This window comes from Magallana gigas, chromosome 3 (assembly GCF_963853765.1).
Source record: "Magallana gigas chromosome 3, xbMagGiga1.1, whole genome shotgun sequence".
Lineage (NCBI taxonomy): Eukaryota > Metazoa > Mollusca > Bivalvia > Ostreida > Ostreidae > Magallana > Magallana gigas.
In genome coordinates, this window is record NC_088855.1 from 40,964,946 (window position 1) to 40,985,487 (window position 20,542).

At 33.5% G+C, this 20,542-nt stretch overlaps 1 protein-coding gene across 3 annotated transcripts; it reads right to left on the minus strand.

Moving 5' to 3' along the window:
* Window positions 1–1,077: 1,077 nt before the first annotated feature.
* On the minus strand, window positions 1,078–19,755 carry LOC105317213 (uncharacterized). Of its 3 annotated transcripts, XM_066079787.1 has the most exons (10): window positions 19,529–19,755; window positions 16,755–17,099; window positions 14,920–15,276; window positions 14,042–14,569; window positions 13,772–13,990; window positions 10,994–11,087; window positions 9,540–9,673; window positions 7,205–7,319; window positions 6,193–6,326; window positions 1,078–3,084 (listed from the first exon to the last, which is right to left on the minus strand). In XM_066079787.1, the coding sequence occupies exons 1-10, from the start codon at window positions 19,587–19,589 to the stop codon at window positions 2,894–2,896; spliced, it is 2,178 nt and encodes a 725-aa protein (XP_065935859.1). In that variant the 5' UTR covers window positions 19,590–19,755; the 3' UTR covers window positions 1,078–2,893. The 3 variants fall into 3 exon arrangements, with proteins under 3 accessions (XP_065935859.1, XP_065935860.1, XP_034299280.2); XM_066079788.1 differs by lacking the exon at window positions 13,772–13,990 and having other exon boundaries at window positions 14,312–14,569; window positions 19,529–19,754; XM_034443389.2 differs by having other exon boundaries at window positions 13,772–14,569; window positions 19,529–19,754.
* Window positions 19,756–20,542: the final 787 nt, after the last annotated feature.

Consider the following 20,542-nt stretch of genomic DNA (forward strand, 5'->3'; position numbering starts at 1 on the left):
TTAATATATGACCTTCTTCGTTTTAAAAATGGACAGTATATGGTAAACCTGTTGACAATGCTGAAAAAAATATTTCCTAACTTTACACAATAAAACCAGTCTTATGTAGAACTTTCTTCTGTCACTTAATGGAGAGTTTCAGGTATGTGCAAGGGAATTATAATGCTGTGCTGTGAAAATTTCATTATCATTCACTCTTCTATTATGCAACATAAACATCTAATTCTCTATTGGGGAGATCATATCTTATTTAACAATATTCAAGGGTGTGAAAGAGGTACTGCGTATACTGAGGCTGTGATATTTTTGATATAGAGGGTGGGAATGCTGTGCCAAATTTGAAATGACTTACAAAAACATTTGATGAAAGATTAGACCAACCAAAACAAAGAACCCATTGACAGGCTAAGATGCAGAATTTTTCCATGGGTGCGGAGGAGGATGACGGTTAATGTTTTATTTTCCAGGGAGAATGTAGTCCAGGTAATCGAGAATTAACTTTTAAAATTTAGATATGTGAAGAATGTGATTTTCATAATGTGCAGTGAAATTTGTCTTAATCTACGTTCTGATCACATATGATACGATTTATGGTTACAAGTAATTAATATGATAAAGTGGATTAATGTTGATTCATGGTTCTGAAAAATGGAGTTGAAATATAGTTATCTTATTGGATAATTTAGTAGTTTTAAGTGTTTCTCCGCTGTATCACTCTAAAAGTGTAAAACATTAAATATGTTTCTTTATTTGCAAATGTGATGTCTTTATTCTTATTTCAACTTACCTGCAGCCGTCCAATAAGTTAACAGTTTACCTTTCTATGTCCAATATGTTTTTTTAAAACGGATAGTTTCTATAAATTATTTTTAAGAATGGACACCTACAGGTAACTTATTGGATTGTTTCCAAATTTAGAAGTATTATATCTTGTATAAAAGCCAAGAAAAATAAAGAATAACATAACAAGTAGGTTTGGAGAAAACGACAAAGGACTGTTGTAATTAAGTATGCATACCAACGGTGAACAAAATACAATCAGAAAAGCGCCATGTGAGCTAAAATACAGCAACACTGTTGGATTTTTTACGGATCATTTTTATTGTTCAGATCTAAACATTTAGGGATTGGACTGTGTAACACAGAGTAGGGGAATAAGTAACAACACTTATCATTACTCATTAATTAAAACATGAAAAAAAAACTACAGACTACAGTTATCACTCAAAACTCTCAAATCAATCACAGGGTTTCAGTTATTTTAATATATTGCACGATAAGAAATCTTCTTACTTTTCCATTAAACAATTCTCGTATAAACCAATTACGGTATGAACCAATTTCAGCTATTTATGATCTTTTAAAAAAGAAAAAAGTTCCGGCATCGTAGAAAGCATTAAGAAAAGTCAATGAAAAGTTATCACATGAAATTATCGATTACAAGTACTTGCAATAAAATATTGAAAGACTGTTGATTTAAGAAAATTGTTTAAATGGTTTTAGAACACAGGGCGTAAGAATCTTTCAGACTTAATTTATATATGACACGAATAAAGTTACAAATTAAAACAGTATACAACATTGTAAACTAGATTCCTCACAACAACTACTGATTATAAGATGTGCGTACACCCCGAATCAAAAATATGAAGATACGGTTGAGTGCTGCAAAAAAATACGTATTGTAGACAACGTTACTACAAGAAATAGACATTGCTTCCACCCGCCCTGAAAAATACGGATCCGGTAGGAATGAGAAAGAAAAGGCTTTTTTTGTAAAACTCGACTTCTTCTCCTATATATGGATTATCGTAATGTGTGTTTAGGGAAGTTGCATTTGTGATTTTTGAAGTTGATCATGAATAATAAGAACAAGATAGACTGGGTTTTTTGAAGGAATTTTCTAAAAATGTTTTTGGTTTTGGTTTATTTTGTTTGGTTTCTTTTATCATTTTTTTTTGCTTGTAGATTTATTTTCTTAAGGTTATGCAAAAAAAAAAATTATAGAGTTAAAAGAGGGGGTGGGGGTAATAAAGGTATAGGAAACCCTTTCCCTTCCCTGAACTATTTAAACTTCCTGGGAAACATACCTCTGCATTGATTTACCAATATTTATCAAGATTCTGTTTCTTTTTCTTTGTCAAGACAACTTTGATGACAACTACATGTGATGAGATGCGAATTATTTACATTTACGTGCTGCGGGACTTGTAATTGACCGTGCTGTAATTCAACAAATTCAAAATTATACCAATTTCGACGGTAGTTTTAAACTTGCTGAATTATAAACCTTGAATGTAACATACTAATTTGATGTATTGGAATGTGGGGATTTTATTTTCTGAAAAATGAGCCTTTCAAAACTGAAATGTTTGTTGAAGATGAAAATAATAAGGGTATTCTTTCTGTTTCTTGTGAAAAATTCTTGCTTTGCACTTTTCAGTATATTCTACAATTCATCTATAAGAGCAAAAGAAAGTTAAGGACTGAATTATAGAAAGTAAACGCATATCAAGTTATAGTGGTTTTAACTATACTTAAATAAGGTTTCGGATTTCTACAAAGGGAATAAGAAGGTTAAAAAATATTGAAGAAAAAAAAAATCTAAAACTAGCTGTATATCTATATGACAAAGTATCTTATAAAATCAAATGCACTCTCCAATGATAATACACAGATAGATCCTGAGGACGCACAATTTGCTTGTAAACATGCATTCACTAAGTCACTCAGTTAAAAATATTTCTCCATCAATTTGTCTGCGCTAGGCGCTTTTTCCATCAGAATGAATAGATTTGTTATCACATTAAGAAGTCTGCTTTATGCTTGTACATCACTAACAAAATGAATTATACCAAATATATCATTCTAAGCCAAATTACTTAATACTCTATCAATAGGACAAACTACGATAAAATACTATTGAAAGAACCGTAATGGCTGAATAAAAAGTGTAAGAATGTTTTCTAACAGTGGAACCTGCGCCTTTTCCGTTGTTACTATCCTCATTGTCGTCACTATCTAATCCTTCTACTGATTTAATTTCCGGTTCCGGTGTGTGCTCTTTTTCATCCTTACTTGATTCTGGAAGATACAGTGGAACCAATAAAGAATCAAATTGACTGGCCAAAGACAAGTTATTTTTATTTTGATTCTGAAATTTTAATTTTCAATTATGTTTTTTTTTTAAGGATTTATCTTAAAAATCGCGACAGAGAAGTTATTTTTTGTAAACAACAGCATAAAGTATTTCATGAAAAATTGCTTTTTTGCAGAAAAAAATAGTTTTTCTTATTTTAATAATTTCATATATTCATTAATATATTTTTAATTACTAGAAATAGAGACAGCATAAAAATTGTTCGATATATTTGATTTTTCGGGCAATGATCGACAGTGTACATTACAAATCAGGTTGTTGATATAGGTAGATAAGTACATGTACATTAAGATTTGTTTGGAAACTCGTTTTGCTAATTGCTAGTGATCTAAAAATATGGGATAGGAAAGCATGAAAGATTAAAGAATGCATAAAATTACACTCATTTAGTCTGTCTTGTGTGTATTTTTCTTAGCTAAGAGTTTTAAAGAGGTATAGCGTACTTTCCCATTTTTCGCCCTTTCTCATTTTTGGGAGTTTATTTTAATCAACTCTCCTAGGCAGTTACTCTGACAAACCGAAAGTGAAACAGTGTTTGGACAAGACTTAGTTCTTGAAAATAACTTATTAATTCGATAAAATGTATGCTAAAGCATTGTTTTTCAAGGAAACTTATTTGTAAATAAATGTACTTTGAAAATAGTCAGATTTTAAATGGTACGAACTATTTAGATATTTTTTGTAGTCGTATGTATTCTTACGTCAGAGTTCAATATAGTCTCGTTCAACTCGACGCTCGGCTGTCTCCGTAAATCTCCGACAAGCAGAGAGTCTCTCTTGCTTGTCGGAGATTGAACGAGACTAGAGTTCAATATTGCTTAGATCCATAAATTTTCCAGAAATCTTTCTAACACTGATACATAGTTTGATTGAATTAATTCTACCTTTAGATATAACTTAACATGATTCTTATGGGGTTTTATCATTCTTGTGTCGAAAAAGACCAAAAATTCATATTAAAGAATGACAAATACAGATTAGAAACTACCCCTACTTGTAATACAAAATAACATATCATTGATTTTAAAACAAATAAACATCGATAAAATCAACTCCCGTCAGTTCTTCGGTAATTTGATTAAATGGTAAGTACCTGCTTCTAAAAAAAAAGATTTATCTGACGCCTTACCGCGTACAGTGCATTTTAGTCTCATTTCAAGCCTTGGAGTAGGAAAAACGCTTTTTGTTTACTCTTTCTCGGTGTCTTCTTTCATTTTTCTTTAAATACTCGTGCAAAGGTGAATTGAGTGTGGTACTATTGTTTGTACACGTCTTTGTTTATTTTTTCTATACACAATATCACATTTGTGATACTAAAGCGATATGCAGTTTCTTCAATGCTTTTAATTATTATAAAAAGGATTTTCTAAATTAAAAAAATCCCAATATTTCAACAAAACCATCATAATTAAGACAAACATAGTTATGCAGTCATCGGGAATCGAACCCATGACCACAAAAGCAAAAGGACAAAATACCGATGCCTATAACCACTACTCCATGAAATCATTGATAAAATTTTTATCTTAAAATTCTCCAAGTAATACAATGAAAGAGTAATCACGAAAATAGGGTTGTTGATTTCATTCTTAAATTTTAAAATGAAATCCATTTTAAACCAAAAATATCTTTGCATTATAGTATTGTTTGATGTCAGCTGAAATTTAATTTAGTTTATTTTTTCTGGTTTACGGTGGTTTAATGTTTGTTTTTGTTATTTGCCAATGCCCACATTACATATTCCCATATGGTCAATACAAAAACTGATTATTTTATCGGATTTTTATCGACACTACTATAACATTTTTTACCAAGTTTCTTTGTGATTTGTATGCGCGAACTGTAAAATAATGAAAACATTTGAAAAAATTCAATAAAAATTCATTTTTTTATATGAGCTATATTGTATACGATATTACATTGTAAGTGCGCTATACTCCTTTATGACTTTATCTTTACAAACAGAATATATACAAATCAAAATAAACATATCATTGGTAACCTTGCATGTTAACTGGTTGGGGGTAGGGGGTCTGAAGGTTCTGAACACCTTTTGCAATATTTGTAAAGAAGATGGGTAAATAAGGCGAGTAAAATGCCAATATGAGAAATGATTAGATACTGCAAAATTAAAATATCATTAAATCTCATAATTCAAAAATTTTTTTAAAAACAATGCATATTTAAAGTTGCATCGGTTTGTAACCCTAAAATATTTGAAATACTTTTAATAGGTTGATTTAAACTGGCGTATGCCTGTCAAATCATCCAAATAGTGTCATTTTAGAATTTCATTTCCTTTTCTTTTATAGAGTGGGTCTGAGCTCCATATTTTTGTTATAGTCTAAATGCGGTTTAATGGAATTTAAACCGATTTCAATCAACAAAAATGTGGAGAGATGACCCACTATACTTTAAGAATGTCATTTTGTAGCCCAACAACCGATCGTTTTAGAAAAATAATACAAGTCCGTAAATTCGTGGCCAACGTCTCATAAAGCATTTAAACAACACACTTTGTTGTGAATGAAATGGCTCCGTGGTTAGAGCACAAGGTAGCCTTATAGAATATAGGTCTTTAAGTTGTGGGTTCGATTCCACCAACACTGTAGGATTGATAATTTGTTTCTTATCTTTTTAAATATTTCAAACTGAATATAGTTAGAAATTACCCTTTTGTAAACTTGTATTATATCATATCAAATGTATATATTTGAAAAAATAATAAATTTTAAATTCTATTTTACGACTAAACCAAATGGGCAGTCTTATTCCCCCACCTTCTTATGTAATATATATTTAGATTTATTTAAATCGCCATACATTGGCTCTCGTAAACCCCTTCCCAAGTAAATTTAAAGCACATCTGCACCCCCATCCCCCGGTAAAATATTCTCGAATCCACGCCTGCACCATGAAATTTAGAACTAGGCAATGCAAAAGCTCAACCCAATTTGCTTACTCTCAAGCAGTGAGAAAAGCGATGATTTATATATAACTGATTTGGTTTGGCATCTGCCTGAGACGCATACCTTCGACGCAATCTTGAGTTTTGTACAAGTAATCGAATAATCCGTTGGAGATGATCTTTATGTGCTCCGTCACTTCATCATTCTCGCATTCCTTCGCCGCCTTTACCACACAGTTCTCCAGTTCTCTCTTAATCCTGCAACAGAGAACATCGACGTCTAGAGACCACTTTGTATTGACTATGTGTTTTCAATTTGTCTCTAAGATTGTTTGTTTATGTCCTTTGACTTTACAACGCGTATTTTGTCTGATAATCGAAGATCAACCATTCCAATTCTTTTTTACTTGGATTTTCTAAGAGTTAATTACTCAACGAAATACAGCATCTACGTGTATGTCTATATCGTATATATTTTGTCAATTAGTTCATGATTAATCTTTTTAGAGAGCAAACTACATCAAGTACACTGGCAAGAATACATATTGATGAACCAATCTTGTATGTATAAATGTATTAATGCAAACTTTGATTAATCCAAACTGACAGCATCAGTTTTCATTCCTTCTGGAAACACTGTGTCTTCCGCTAAACCCTCAATGAAAATGTCGATGAATATTTGCTGTATAAATATTGACCAAAGCCACCTGTGAACTCACAGAAGAAATAACCGGTTGTTGTGGCAAATTATAACACTCTGGTTCTGTGTAGATAATACATTTACCACAAACTACGTGAAAATGTATGTGAGTGAATAGTGCACAGGTATACATGTACCTGTAACTGTGATTAAATAGAAAACATACGGCCAAATAACTTAAACCTTAAACTTATGTTAAACCTAAATAACCTCCGTTAGTATTCTATAAACCCATAGTCTTTATCTTTGGGCGACATGTTTATATTTTTTTCATTCTGGGATTGGAGCAGTTGTGGTACCAACAAGCAGTGCCCTGGTTTGGATATTGATTCAAAATATTAAATAAAGCTCTCTTATTACTTGTGTAATGTAGTATTTATTTGTAAGTGAACACGTGAGCATCCGTGTGTTTTGATTGGCTACATGTGATACTCACTTGCACTTTTCTCCCGTATTCCCATCAGCAAATGGATATAGTAAACCGTCACATGATCCTAGTTCCCGTTTAAATGTCTTTTTATTGCTGTAACAGGTTCCAAAAGTCTGAATCACTGCAACATATAAAAACTATAATAGTGTATTTTCTACTTTTAAAAATACATATGAAAATGGCATCTCTTTGTTCTTGATAGCCGCTTAAACATGCCCAATGATCGGAATGTCCGAGAAATTGCAAAGTCATGATAGACCTGCTTAATATACACCCCTCCCAAACAAAAAAGAGGAGAACAATACTTTAAGAGGACTAAATGGTTGTCGCCATTGTTAGACTGTATTTATCTCATTGAAAAAGCTTTTTATAAAAAAAACAATTATATTTAAACCTTAGATATTTAGATTTTTGTTTTACTGAATAATATGGTTTGTGGTTAAAAACCATGCTTATAGTTTTGAGGAAGATCTGATAGATAATTTGTGAGTCAATCGCAACATCTCAGGACATTTTGGCAGAGCTCGGGAAAACACATCGAATCTGTTAACATTACCAGATGTTTGAATTTTATACAAAATGGAGTCACTTCCCATTAATTTAAGTATTATTGGCTAGGCAGCCTTGCATGTCTCTTCTATGGCATGGTGTAGGGTATATTATTGAATATTATAAAGTATAGCTCACATCTTAACATATAGTAAAATGTATTATATTTATATAAAATATGATAAAAAGGGTGTCATTGGACGTCTTTGTGAAATATACGAGGTTCGAAAAGTTGCGAATTATAATTGAGGATCTAGTCTCCTTAAAATTGCGAGGTTTTTTCGCTTCTAGAATGACTGATCTTCATTTTAAGCCTTTAGTATATACGCTAAACGCTTAACGTCATTACGCAACCGAATACTTAGTCAAGTCGCTACCTATGATGAATCAAAGTATTTAGAATACTGAAGCAGGGCGGGTTTGATGTGTGTATGTCAAGTTTTTGTAACAAGAATGACAAATACAGAACTTCAAAATGATATCTTAATGCAAATATTCAAAACAACTTCATAATAAGCTTGCCAAGCGCTTTTCAGTACTTTTAGTACTTTGATTCTTGATGCCAGGTAAAGCCTACAAAACAAGCACTGATCTCCATTTCTATTGATGCTAAGCTACTACACCAAAAGGCGTTACAATTTGTATGATGCTTAGTCAAGTCGTTACCTATGAGGAATCGAAGTATTGAGATTACTGAAGCTGGGCGGGTTTAATGTGTGTATATCAACTTTTTTGTAAAAAGAATGACAAATACAGTACTTCAAAATAAAACTTGGCTTAATGCAAATATTCCAAACAACTTCATAACAAGCTTGCCAAGCGATTTCCAGTGCTTTCGGTACTTTGATTCTTGATGCCATGTTACATGTACTTTGCAATAACTGATCGCCATTTCTATTGATGCTAAGTCACTGCACCAAAAGACGTTACAACCTGTATGATACCATCACGTAATAATCTGCAGATGTGGTGCAACTGCAGATCATTTGAATTCATCCGAGGTACCTACTGCCACTAATTCTAACAGGCTGTGCCAGCGTCTTTGATCTGGCGATGAAGGACGCCATTGGTATGTGTTTATTCTGACAATAAACAATGATGTGTGTAGTTTCGTAACGCATGACGTAAGATAGCGATAATATTAAGTGCAGGTGGGGTGTTTTTTCGGTTGTCAACAAATATTGCAACTTGCTGAATACGCTCAAGTCTGCTCACAATTTAAATAATTAACTTTAAGTTAATGCTCTTTTCTGTTAACTTATTTTACGATTAAAACACGCGGATGCGATCAAAAATCCATTGTTGTGCGACTTAATGGACATTGTGTCACCACATCCAATCTTAGATCGATTCTAAGACATGGACGATTCGTCAAAAAAGTCTGTATGTATTTAAAAACCAAAGTAAAAACCAACCCCACCCCCCATGGATTAGAATAGGATTTTCAAGATTTTGGGAATTAGTCATTTTTTTTTTTTTTTTGCTTTTTTTCTTATCACGATTTCGATAATTAGTCAGACCCCCCCCCCCTCCCTTTCCCCCACTGTCAATTTGCTTCCGACGCCACTGAAGTCCGCGAATGATATACTTTGCAATTGTACATAATGGTTACCCCCAAAAAGTAATGGATTTATTAAGTTTCATATATTTGTATAAAACTTGTTTCACAGAATACAACAGGCACAATTTTCTCCAATAGTTGTTTTGATAGCTTGAAATTTTTAGTTATAATGATGACAGTTTCAGTGGTAGTAGAAAGTTTGCTATCTATGAGTGAGTGGGTGAGATTTACCCCTTGACCTGTCTTCACAAACGACTCGACGTCCTGCTAAGTTAGCCCGTAGTTCCTTATCAGCCTTGGTTTTATCCAATGTTGAACACTGCGCCAGATTGGATTCAAAACAGGAAATTATATCATTTATTTTCCTGCAATATAAACAAGGGTGTTATCAACATCCTGAAGAAAAAACCAGATATAGCCAGAATCATAAGACAAATTCTGGCTATGGTGATAATTTAATGTAAATTTGTCACACCTCTATCAGCGGAAATATTGAAAACTATATATATGTTTGTCGAATGGCGTTGATTTTGAAGTCTGAGTTACTTTTCTCTATAATTAGTTTCCCTGTTGACTCATTAAAATCAAAGTACTGAAGAACTGACGGGGGTTGATTTTGTCGATGTTTATTTATTTTAAAATCAATGATATGTTATTTTGCATGAAAAGTACATGTAGTTTCTAATTTGAATTACGCACATTTTTATCAATGAATTTTTGTACTTTTTCGACAAGAATGTCGAGACCTCAGCACAAATCATGTTAAATAATATTTAAAGATAAAATTAATTCAATCAAACAATGTATCAGTAATAGAAATATTTCTCGAAAATTGTATGGATCCAAGCAATATTGAACTCTAGTCTCGTTCAACCAAACGCTCGGCTGACACCGTAAATCTCCGAAAAGGATTTACGGAGACAGCCGAGCGTCGAGTTGAACGAGACTATATTAAACTCTGGCGTAGGAATACATACGACTACCAAAAATATTTAAATTGTTCGTAGCATTTAAAATCTGACTATTTTCAAGGTATTTATAAATAAGTTTCCTTGAAGAAGAATGCTTTAGCATACATTACATCGAATTTATCAATTATTTTCAAGAACTAAGTCTTGTCAGCAGCATTGATATGTGCTGAGGTCCAAACACTGTTTCACTTTCGGTTTGTCTGAGTAACTGCATAGGAGAGTTGATTAAAATCAACTCCCAAAAAACACAGCATATCGAAACGTTGATTATGCCTCATTCATTCAGATTTCAAATGTAAAATTTTATATCTGACAATGTAAATTTTCCTCATGTAAGAATAATAACAGATGGACTGCAATACATTTCACGAAGGAAAGCAAACTACCAAATAAAACCATAATGAAAGGTGGTGACATTATCTGTGAGACCACTATTGGTTTTGTTTGTATCACTCAGAGACGTTTACAAGCGTTATGTAATATTGCTTCAGAGCATTTCCTTCGTGTGGCATCTCTCATTTCATTTTATTTCCTTGTTTTGAATAGCCATATTTTCCATTGTATATAGTATATATTTTACTTTAACCCATTACGAGGACTGGTTTTATTGCATTACAGTAAATGGCTACAGAATATTGCTTTGATAGAGGATACATGTATATTGTTGTGCTGAAATATACATGTATGTAACAGTATACATAATATAATACTCACCTACAGAATTTATCTACTTTTGACGGATTTAAGAAAGACTTTAAACTCATGCTGAATCCGTTTCCAACAGTCACGTGACACGTATCGAAACAGTCTACAAAAGATATTTGTAAGAAGTTTTGAAACTAATATAAACGTTCAACATTTCACTCTCACACTATGATATCTGTAGAGAAATCTTGAAAGAATCTTGTCTCTGTGCACGGTCAATGAATTCCTATCTTATGAATCGTCATACAGCAACAAAATCACTTAAATTAGTTTTTCCAAAATACACATTCTGATAAACATCTTGTGTTTACTTGTGTGTTTACTGGCTCCAGTTACGCAATGCAAAGTATGCAATGTAACCTGACAGCATATTTTTACTGCTTGCATTGAGAATAAACTGCTTTTTTAAGTCGAAAGACCTTTCATGTAGAATGTTTCAAGAACAAAAAGTAATTTAAGAAATTCAAATTACAACACAGTTAGAACTTAAAGTACAAAATGTACTCCTATGAGCGGAACCTTAAAATTATAATTATAATATTTATATTATTTCGTATTATAATTAAATTTCATATAATATTAACTTACGTAATTATTCACTTACGTATGCAGTTTAACATTGGTTTTAAATGTACTGCACACATTTATTTCTCTATGTAAGGGACAAGTCTAACCCATTGACACACTCACCCTACCCCCTCCAATACAATGACAATAGTCCAGTGTCCATTATTCTATTTTTAGGTCAAAAATCTATCCACTGTATCACAATACCATTTACAGTAAAATACTTAGCAAGCTTTACACAATCATATGCTTTGTAAGCTGAACCTGATTTTTTATATTTCGTGCCAGATTTGTTTTAAAAGCAACAGGCAGGATAAAATTATGTAAGATGTATAATTATCCATGGGGCAGACATTAAAAAAAAATAGGGGAAAATGTGAAAACCAGCGCATTTCCAACGAATTCAAATAGGGTTCAACAGTAAAAATTGATAGCTCTCGAACCTACCTCAAGGAAATTGGGGTAGTAAATAAAATCAAAAATAAATAATTTAATTATATTTCAATTTAAAACGATTGAAATAGAAGTTAAATTTCATGCAAGAAATTTCATCAAAATATCTAGGGTAGGAATATTTATACCTGGCCTCGTTAAATCGATTCAGATTAATTTTTGGTAGTCAAATTCTACAGGGAATAAGTGTAAGAACACGTAAATACACGCATATTTATTTGTATCTTAAACTAAAGTTATCCGATCCAAAGTATAGAATAATTATGCCCGATGCCTGAAGAACTTGTTCTACAAATTTCGCCATTATGCTTTGGGTTACCATGTTCTGAGCATCTTCTGAATAGTTCTTTGCAAAAAAACATAATCGCGAATTTAAGAAACGAACAGGTGTATTTTTAATTTTTTTTTATTTGACACATCATAATTCCTATACATGTATACTCCAAATTTCGAATAAAAATATTCACAAGCCAAGTGATTCATTGCAATTGAGTCATTTTGATACATGTACAAACTCTCAGTGACTTAGGTCCGCCAAAGCTTGACCATCTTTTATTCTCATTTTTGCAATTTTGGGGTAATTTATCGAAAATGAAAGTAGATTTTTTATTTGCTGATCAGGTAAAATTCCATTAAACTAGTAGTTTACGGGCATCATCTCAAATGTGTTGAGTGAGCAAAGGTGTTAGCAGTAAGTCCGGTGCAGGCATTTAAGTTCCACATCCAAAAGACGAGGAGACAATAAATGGAAACATCGGTTATTTGGTGAATAGTCAAATAAAAATTAGAATAATGAAACTTTAACGCAGATTGGATTTCTTAAAATTATCTTTTTTTTTTATTTTAAAAACCATGTTCTTGAAAAATCAAATCATCTGTACAACTGCCATGACAGCATTTTGAGAAATCATAATTTATGTAATCTGGTGGGTTTTGAAAAGACTCGAAAGAACCTAGTTTTCTTCATAAGAAGATTTCAACCTTAATAAGTCAAATTGATCACGCTCACTGATTAACAAATCTCCATTTCTAGAGGACCACTAGAGACACAGTGTATTGAGCACGTAATCCTTAGACTGGCCTCTACAATAAGATACGTGTAATTACGATAGACTGCTTGATACTTTAACTTAGTTGAACACTCAGTCAGCTATCTGTCAGCTATCTGGTGAACAATGATCCCGTCCGAGATTCTGTGGAAAGAAACATGTTCAACGTGCCCTCTCCCGACTTTATTTCATCTTAAGTACTATTGCCTAATTACAACCTGTCAATAGCAGAAGGAAAAGTCGGTGCCGAGGCACGCAAAAATGTCATCTCCGAGCGCTGCACGCCATCCCCTATCAACAGTGATACCAACGAACATTCTTCTCCCCCCCCCCCCCCCAAAAAAAACCCATAGCCATCTGTGTATTCGATCATTGTACGCCGTAATAATAGAGAAAAGAATGGATTTAAATGATGCTTACTAAGTCGGTCTATTTGATTTTTAAACCCAAGAAAATTGTGATATTGTTGTAAAAGTATATATGACTTTCATTTAACATTCAAAATATGTTTTTGTTTTGTTTGTTTGTTTGTTTTCTTTGTGTTTCTCATGCATTATCAAAGTACGTGTAGTAATAAATATTACTTCAAAAATGCATCGGAATATTGGTCTGAGCCTCTGTAAATATATTCAAAATATGAGTGATAAATTATTGCCACGCTTTCAGGAAAAAGTAAATTGAAAACAGCCTTAAAGACACATTCAAACTGTATACTTACAAGGGGTCTCCTTGTCTGGAGAAGAAGTATAATAAGGAACTGTAACCGATGTGGAGAAAACCGGCACTCTTTCTGGGGTGTGAGGAGAGGAGGTTGAGCTGCTGGTAGCGGGAGAGGTAGATATTTTAGCTGTCGATAGATTAGTACTTTGGATTGATTTAGTTCCATTTGATGTTGTTACTGTATTTTGTTTAGCTGTTGCAGTTTGGGTTGTGGCAGGTTTCATTATGGTTTGGGTTGTAGATTTCATCGTGGTTTTGGTTGTGGCAGGTTTCATTGTGGTTTGGGTTGTTGTAGATTTCATCGTGGTTTTGGTTGTGGCAGATTTCATCGTGGTTTTGGTTGTGGCAGGTTTCATTGTGGTTTTGGTTGTTGTAGGTTTCATTGTAGTTTGGGTAGTTGAGGATTTCATTGTGGTTTGGGCTGTTGTAGATTTCATTGTGGTTTTGGTATTTGAGGGTTTCATCGTGCTTTGGGTTGTTGTAAGTTTCATTGTTGTGCCTTTTTTAGGTATCAATTCGGGTTCAGTTGTCACATTACCGCTTGTTATGATCACTACTTTCTCTGTTGCCGGTTTTTCCGTGATTGTTTGTACCGGAACATTTGGCGTTTCATTTGTTGTTGTCGGTTTCTCTGATGATAATTCTTCTGTTACAAAGTTTGATGCTGTAGTCGTTTCTGATGATGTTCCCGTTGATGATGTTACCGTTGATTTAGGTGAAATCGACTCTGGATTCAGATATTTTCTTAGCGATTCTCCACAATACAAACTTATGAGGTCTTCCGATTTTGTTTGAGCTAAAGAAAAAGAGACATTTACAACTGATCCTTATGTATTTTAGAGGAAACCCTCGAATGAAAAAGCTTACATGTGTTCAATTGTGTCGTCTTCATTATTAGAAATATGTAGAGATTTTAAACCAGTTTGTTTTTTTATTTGACATGAACGCCAAAGTAATGTCTGTTGCTACCTAACACTTTAAACTGTTAATAAGTCATGTACTCATTGACAACTAAAATACTGTATCATTAATTATAGTGATAAACAGTAACTGGAGCACAAAATGCTTTCTGAAATACATACTATCGGATGGCAATATTGAGAAACAAACAATTAAACTTGAAAAAAATTCTTATGTTGTCCTTACAACTTATTTCCATCCAAAGATAAGCGTCTCCTTGTTGTTGTGAATTGGACAGGGTGAAAGTTGTATTTTCCGAACTTAAATCCTTCCATTTTCTGTATCCTTCAAGTTTATAATTACACGGGAATGAAATTTCTTCACCGTCCCCGGTTTCTATGACCAATGACATTGAACACCGAGTGTCGAATATGTACATTTCTATTGCTGTCAGTGTAAGCGTTGTATACATTGGGTTCTTTACAATCATACATTCGCAGTTACTTGCCCCTGTTCTTGGAAGGGGGTAGTCTTTATTGGAGAGGTATATTGGTGGTTTGGCGTGTATTTCGTCGTCTGAGCAAATATTTCCTGTTAAACTATCTACAACATTCAAATCAAGCTCGTAAGTAAAAGGTACAAACTGTCTTACATGAAAGGCCCGCTTAAAACTTACCGCAATATATAAAATAAATTCTTGTACGCCAATAGAGGTTTGTCAACGGACAAACACGCAACGAGCATGTTGCATATGTGCTGGCTCTACCATCTTTGTAACATACTTATCGATGATAAGTTACATGTTTCTTTGTTTGCACTTTCACCAAAAGTCTGTATACATGTATAATTGTAATAAAACATAAAGAAAGATAGAAAGAATGAATAAAAGAAAATGATCTCTGTTGCGTTCATAGTGACGTTGTAAGTCAGAATGCATATTTTTATTGTTAGAATTAAAATAGAACCATTTCAACAAAAGCTTGGACTTTCGGTTGTTGTGCTTATGATGTAGGACTACGCAATCTGTGTATATTTCACTTGAAACCAGCGTCATTTTTAACTTGTTTTGATGTAAGAAATAGGTAGTTACGTTCTACCAAAAGTCCAAGGTCTTGTTAAAAAGGTTCTATATGAAAAGAACATGACACAACACAACATGTATGCTTGCGCGGGGTTTGTATTTTTCATTCTCTACAATGTTTGCTAGAATCATACGTGTACATGTACCTGTATATGAAACAACACAAAGAACCTTTTAATGATCTGCAATCTACACATTATCTGTAACAAGTCCTGATGTCTTTATTCTTGAAGAAGTTCTTGTGTTTTTAAGATGAAACTTGAAACAAAATTTTAGACATAGAATGTTGTGTATCCATATATCCTTAAATTTTTATGGCACCTTATTGTTTAAAGCCCTGTTAAATTGATTATTTAATATATGAGCCAATGAAAGTTTTTTAGAGATATAATTTAATTTAATCATTAGAGTGAGATTTACAATTTAGTTTCGTTCGCGTTTTTATGAAAATGCTAAGAAACGGGGGTACCCTCTTGTAGATAAAGGAACTCTGCACAAAAGGTCATTCTTTTCTTTTAAAGACAGTATCCTACGAGTAATTATTCTCAAGACTTCATCTTGAAGAGAGCAAAGGTATAAAAACAACATATTTATGTGGTAATTTAAGTAGGAAGATTTAATGTTCCAGAGGTGTTCGTCAGTTTCTGCAGGATGTATTTTGAAAACGTCCATGTAGTAAGCAGTAAGTAATAATGTTATTCATTTTTTTTCTAAGGTGCTTTGTGAGTACACGTGTTTCTTTTTTTAACGAATCGAAAAAATGATGTTTCGATGCAAGTTATCAACTAAGAAAAAAATTAAAAGAAAATTATAAACAAGTGATCATCCCAATAACAATATAATGGATTATCTGTTCTTCTTGTCTAGAAATAGTGTGGTTTTAAGATTTGTTCTCTCCTTTAATTTTTTTTTTGGTGGGGGAGGGGTATATTTATATACTTACACTGTATTATTTTTTAACATAACACTTAGGTGTTCGCATTGACATATCGATGGTTACCTGGAATGCATTCATAATACACCGTCATATAGTCGGACATGGTGATCAAAGGGTCCCTACATCTGTTACTCTTTGTTTCGCGGACCTGATAGACGCAGCGAGGACGACCTGAGCACATTCGTTTCAACACGGTCTCTGTGATTGCGTTGTAGAAGATACAGTCGCCCTGTCCCCTGCGACAACATGCTGGGTCGCTGCTCCCTCGGGACATGCAGTCCAAGTTGTAATCGGGGGATTTCCCTCCGAAGAAAACTCGTTGAATTCCGATCTTCTCGTTGTCCAAGCAATTGATTTGCAGGTTCTCGCCATTGCAGACGCTTATTGTGTTATACTGGCAGAGACACCCTACAATAAAACATTGCAGTCAGAATTACCATTAGGAAATACAAAAATACTTAAACAATGAATATGATTGCGAATATATTTTCATCAAGATCAATTCTTCATGATGATCTGTTTGAATTGACTGCATGACTGCAAGAATTTGCTAGGAATATGTTTAAAAGGATTCCTGATCGTATGAAAAATAGCGTATAGTAAAAACAAAAAGCAAAGTACAGTGGATCCTCGTTAAGAGAGACACAGTGAATTTGCACGGAGGACGAAGCGTGCCCTACTAGTATATACAGCAATGTATAGCTAGCCGCTTGTGTAAAAATAGACGATAGCCATATTTGTAGTTTCCATTGCAAATAGTGAATCTGTTTGAACTATAACTAGACAACAAAAAGAAGACATAAGCTCAGTGATGACAGCAAACGTACCCACAGACTCACTTACAACAAGGGATTAAACAGGACCTCAAACACTAAACCGCCGAAGGATCGGTTAATTAAGCACAGATGGGCACCGATCATTTTCCCTTGTTTATTTTTTTCCCCATCCCGAGATACAGTAAACAATATTTCCATTACGTCTGTCAAAAGCAAATCGTAGATCGTAGACACAAGTGATTTACGTTCACTGAAAAGAAAGAAGCCATTTATCTCACTTGCGGAGGGAAAAGCAATTACAGGGACTATGTGTAAGGCACGTATTAAGATGGGTTAATGCTGGGATATTTTCAATCAGCGACAATTCAGCCTATAATGATTGGTCAAAATGGATATATTCGATGTAAATAGTCGTTATGCCAATCTAGATGTTTTACATGCACTTCATCTTCTAAATATGCTGTTATATGCATCTTCAATTCATTATTTCTTAGGACATCTTTGTATTCTCAAACATCAAGTTCTAATTTTTATCATGACCAAGCGAATGAAGCGATACAATAAAACATTCGATTAAATTACGGTGCATAATTCTTGCGGTCTTTAATGTGGCGATCTTAACAACGTACTGTATTTCAATAAAAATAATACTCAATTAATTTGATATCAAACGAAAAAGAAATTAAAAACGTGCCAATCTATTGGGATATCCTCCCTCAATTTCATACATCTTGTCTCGATTTTAAGTAGATAATGTGAAGTTAGGTAATTGCAATGTTCACTAAAACAACAGGCGTTACTGTTTTTCGGCAAAACATACACCTCGCTAATGAACAAGCTTTGTAATAGCGTCTGTTGCCATATGATTTCCGCTGTACAACTTTTATTCTTGAGATCAGCTTATGCTCGATGCGTGTTTATTGAAATCGCGTTGTCATAATGGAAGCGTTTGTTATCGCTTCCCTCTCACGTATAAACTGTTCTCGTTCATTCCATACTGTTGGCTATCTGACTAATCATTTCTCTTTTTTTTATTTTGCCAATTATGCAATACTCTTCTTATTCTGAACCAATCTGAGAGAGAGAGAGAGAGAGAGAGAGAGAGAGAGAGTCTCCTTTACAACAGAATATGGGAATTTTATAAATGTCAGGTACAGTGCTCTTATCACACATGAGAAAGTCCTTTCAAATGTCTTTATTCTTTAATAGTCCTTTAAGACACTTAACTGTTAAAAGAATCTTAGTAGGTAAAAATAACGACTGTTCAAGATAAATATCAATTTTTAAATTAAAATTGTAAATTATTTATCAAAAGATTTGTTCACAAACAATTAATTCAAACCCTCTCTCTCTCTCTCTCTCTCTCTCTCTCTCTCTCTCTCTCTCTCTCTCTCTCTCTCTCTCTCTCTGTTTTGCTTATAGATTGCATTGGGCGGGACCCAGATCATACACTGCGTGGGAATTAAGGAGCCTACCGTTCTGTGACCCATTTACTAAAGAAGTTTTTCTTGGATGCCATAACATTTTTTCAGATGGTAGATAGTAAGAAAAAAGCAAAATGTCGCCACTCTAATGATTATTTGTTTTTGTTAGAGTGCTTCGCTGTGATATTAATATTTTGCTCGACTTCGTTTGCGCAAATTGTCCAATGAGACCGTTACAACTCTTTGGAATTTACTCTTCTGAAAAAAATTAAATGCAAAATGCCTATCAATCATTATTACAGCAATGTATTTTTTAAAAATTGTTTCAGCCTTCGTCACATATTTACATAGTACAAGTATTTTGTAAAGAATCACCTTCACAGAAGAATCATAAACTCCATGATCTGAGTTTTAAAAAGTTTGCTCTGTTAATTTTTATCTCCATTTTATTATAATTCTTATTCAAATCCATCCCGTTGGTTTCACTTCACCGTTATCATAATATATTTTGCAGACGTTGTAGAGGGCCTGCATTTTAATTTGTTTTCAAACATTAAAGCATGCAAGATAAGTAACTTTCAAACATGATTGATATTTAAAAAAAAAAAAGCAAGCAGTATTTCTTCTTTAGACTTACCTTCGAAATTTAAAGAAAATGTCAGATATTCCAGAACAACGAGAAAGTATTTATAAGACATCTTCTAAAAATGGAAAGTTTTTCACCACAGGTAACGTAGTTTGACTAATTTTATGAGGGTGTTTTCCTGCTTCAAGGCAATTTACAAAAGTTTCTAAGCTTTTGGCAGCAGCGCTGTGCGTGGTAAGACAACACAGGATACCAAGCCTCGATGACACTCCACGTGCATGCGTGTGCATGTGTGTTCATGGTTAAAAAAACACATAACACATATGAATTTAGTGTACAGACTCAATTTTTCTGCAGTGACTCGTTAATCTACTTTGCATGTGTTTGATTTCTATTTTTCATTAATTTCAAAAGGTTTTTTAAACTCTTTATTAAAAGGAATATCTAGGGGAGCTGTAAAACAAAGGGTACTGCAGTGAATACTTGTATTTCCCTTTTCGTATAAATTTAGAAAATCAATGCATGTAGTTCTTTACCGGCAGTGACGGATAACACATGGTCATACTAGTGGTCGCGATATGTATCTACGAGAGAACTTAATTGTTTACGCAAATTATCATGCTATATTTGTCATTACTGCTTCATATTCACATTTGTTGTCAGCCACACTGATTTCCTACCCACCGATGATTGTCCATCTAAGTCTAGCAAACTGAACAGAAAACGAAGCTAGTCTAGCCAATTCAGCTAATGAGTCGTTGCTACGGGTCCCACGTGTAGAATATTCAGAATGCACGTATGCTTACAAGCACGTACTTGTCTGATGTGTCCCATTTTTCATTAATATGAAGTTGTTATGGCATTTCCGTGGCGTAACTTACGGTTTCCATCGCTGGAAAGCCGGTTTGTAAGCAGGGGATGGTGATTTTAAGAGGACAATACACAAATTGTAATGGTAAAATATATTGTGGCAATTCATTTTCCCCTTTACAAACTGTGCTTTGAGAAACCAGAGTTGCTTCGTTTATTTTTTTTATACCGATCAAAGTCAATTATAATGAAATG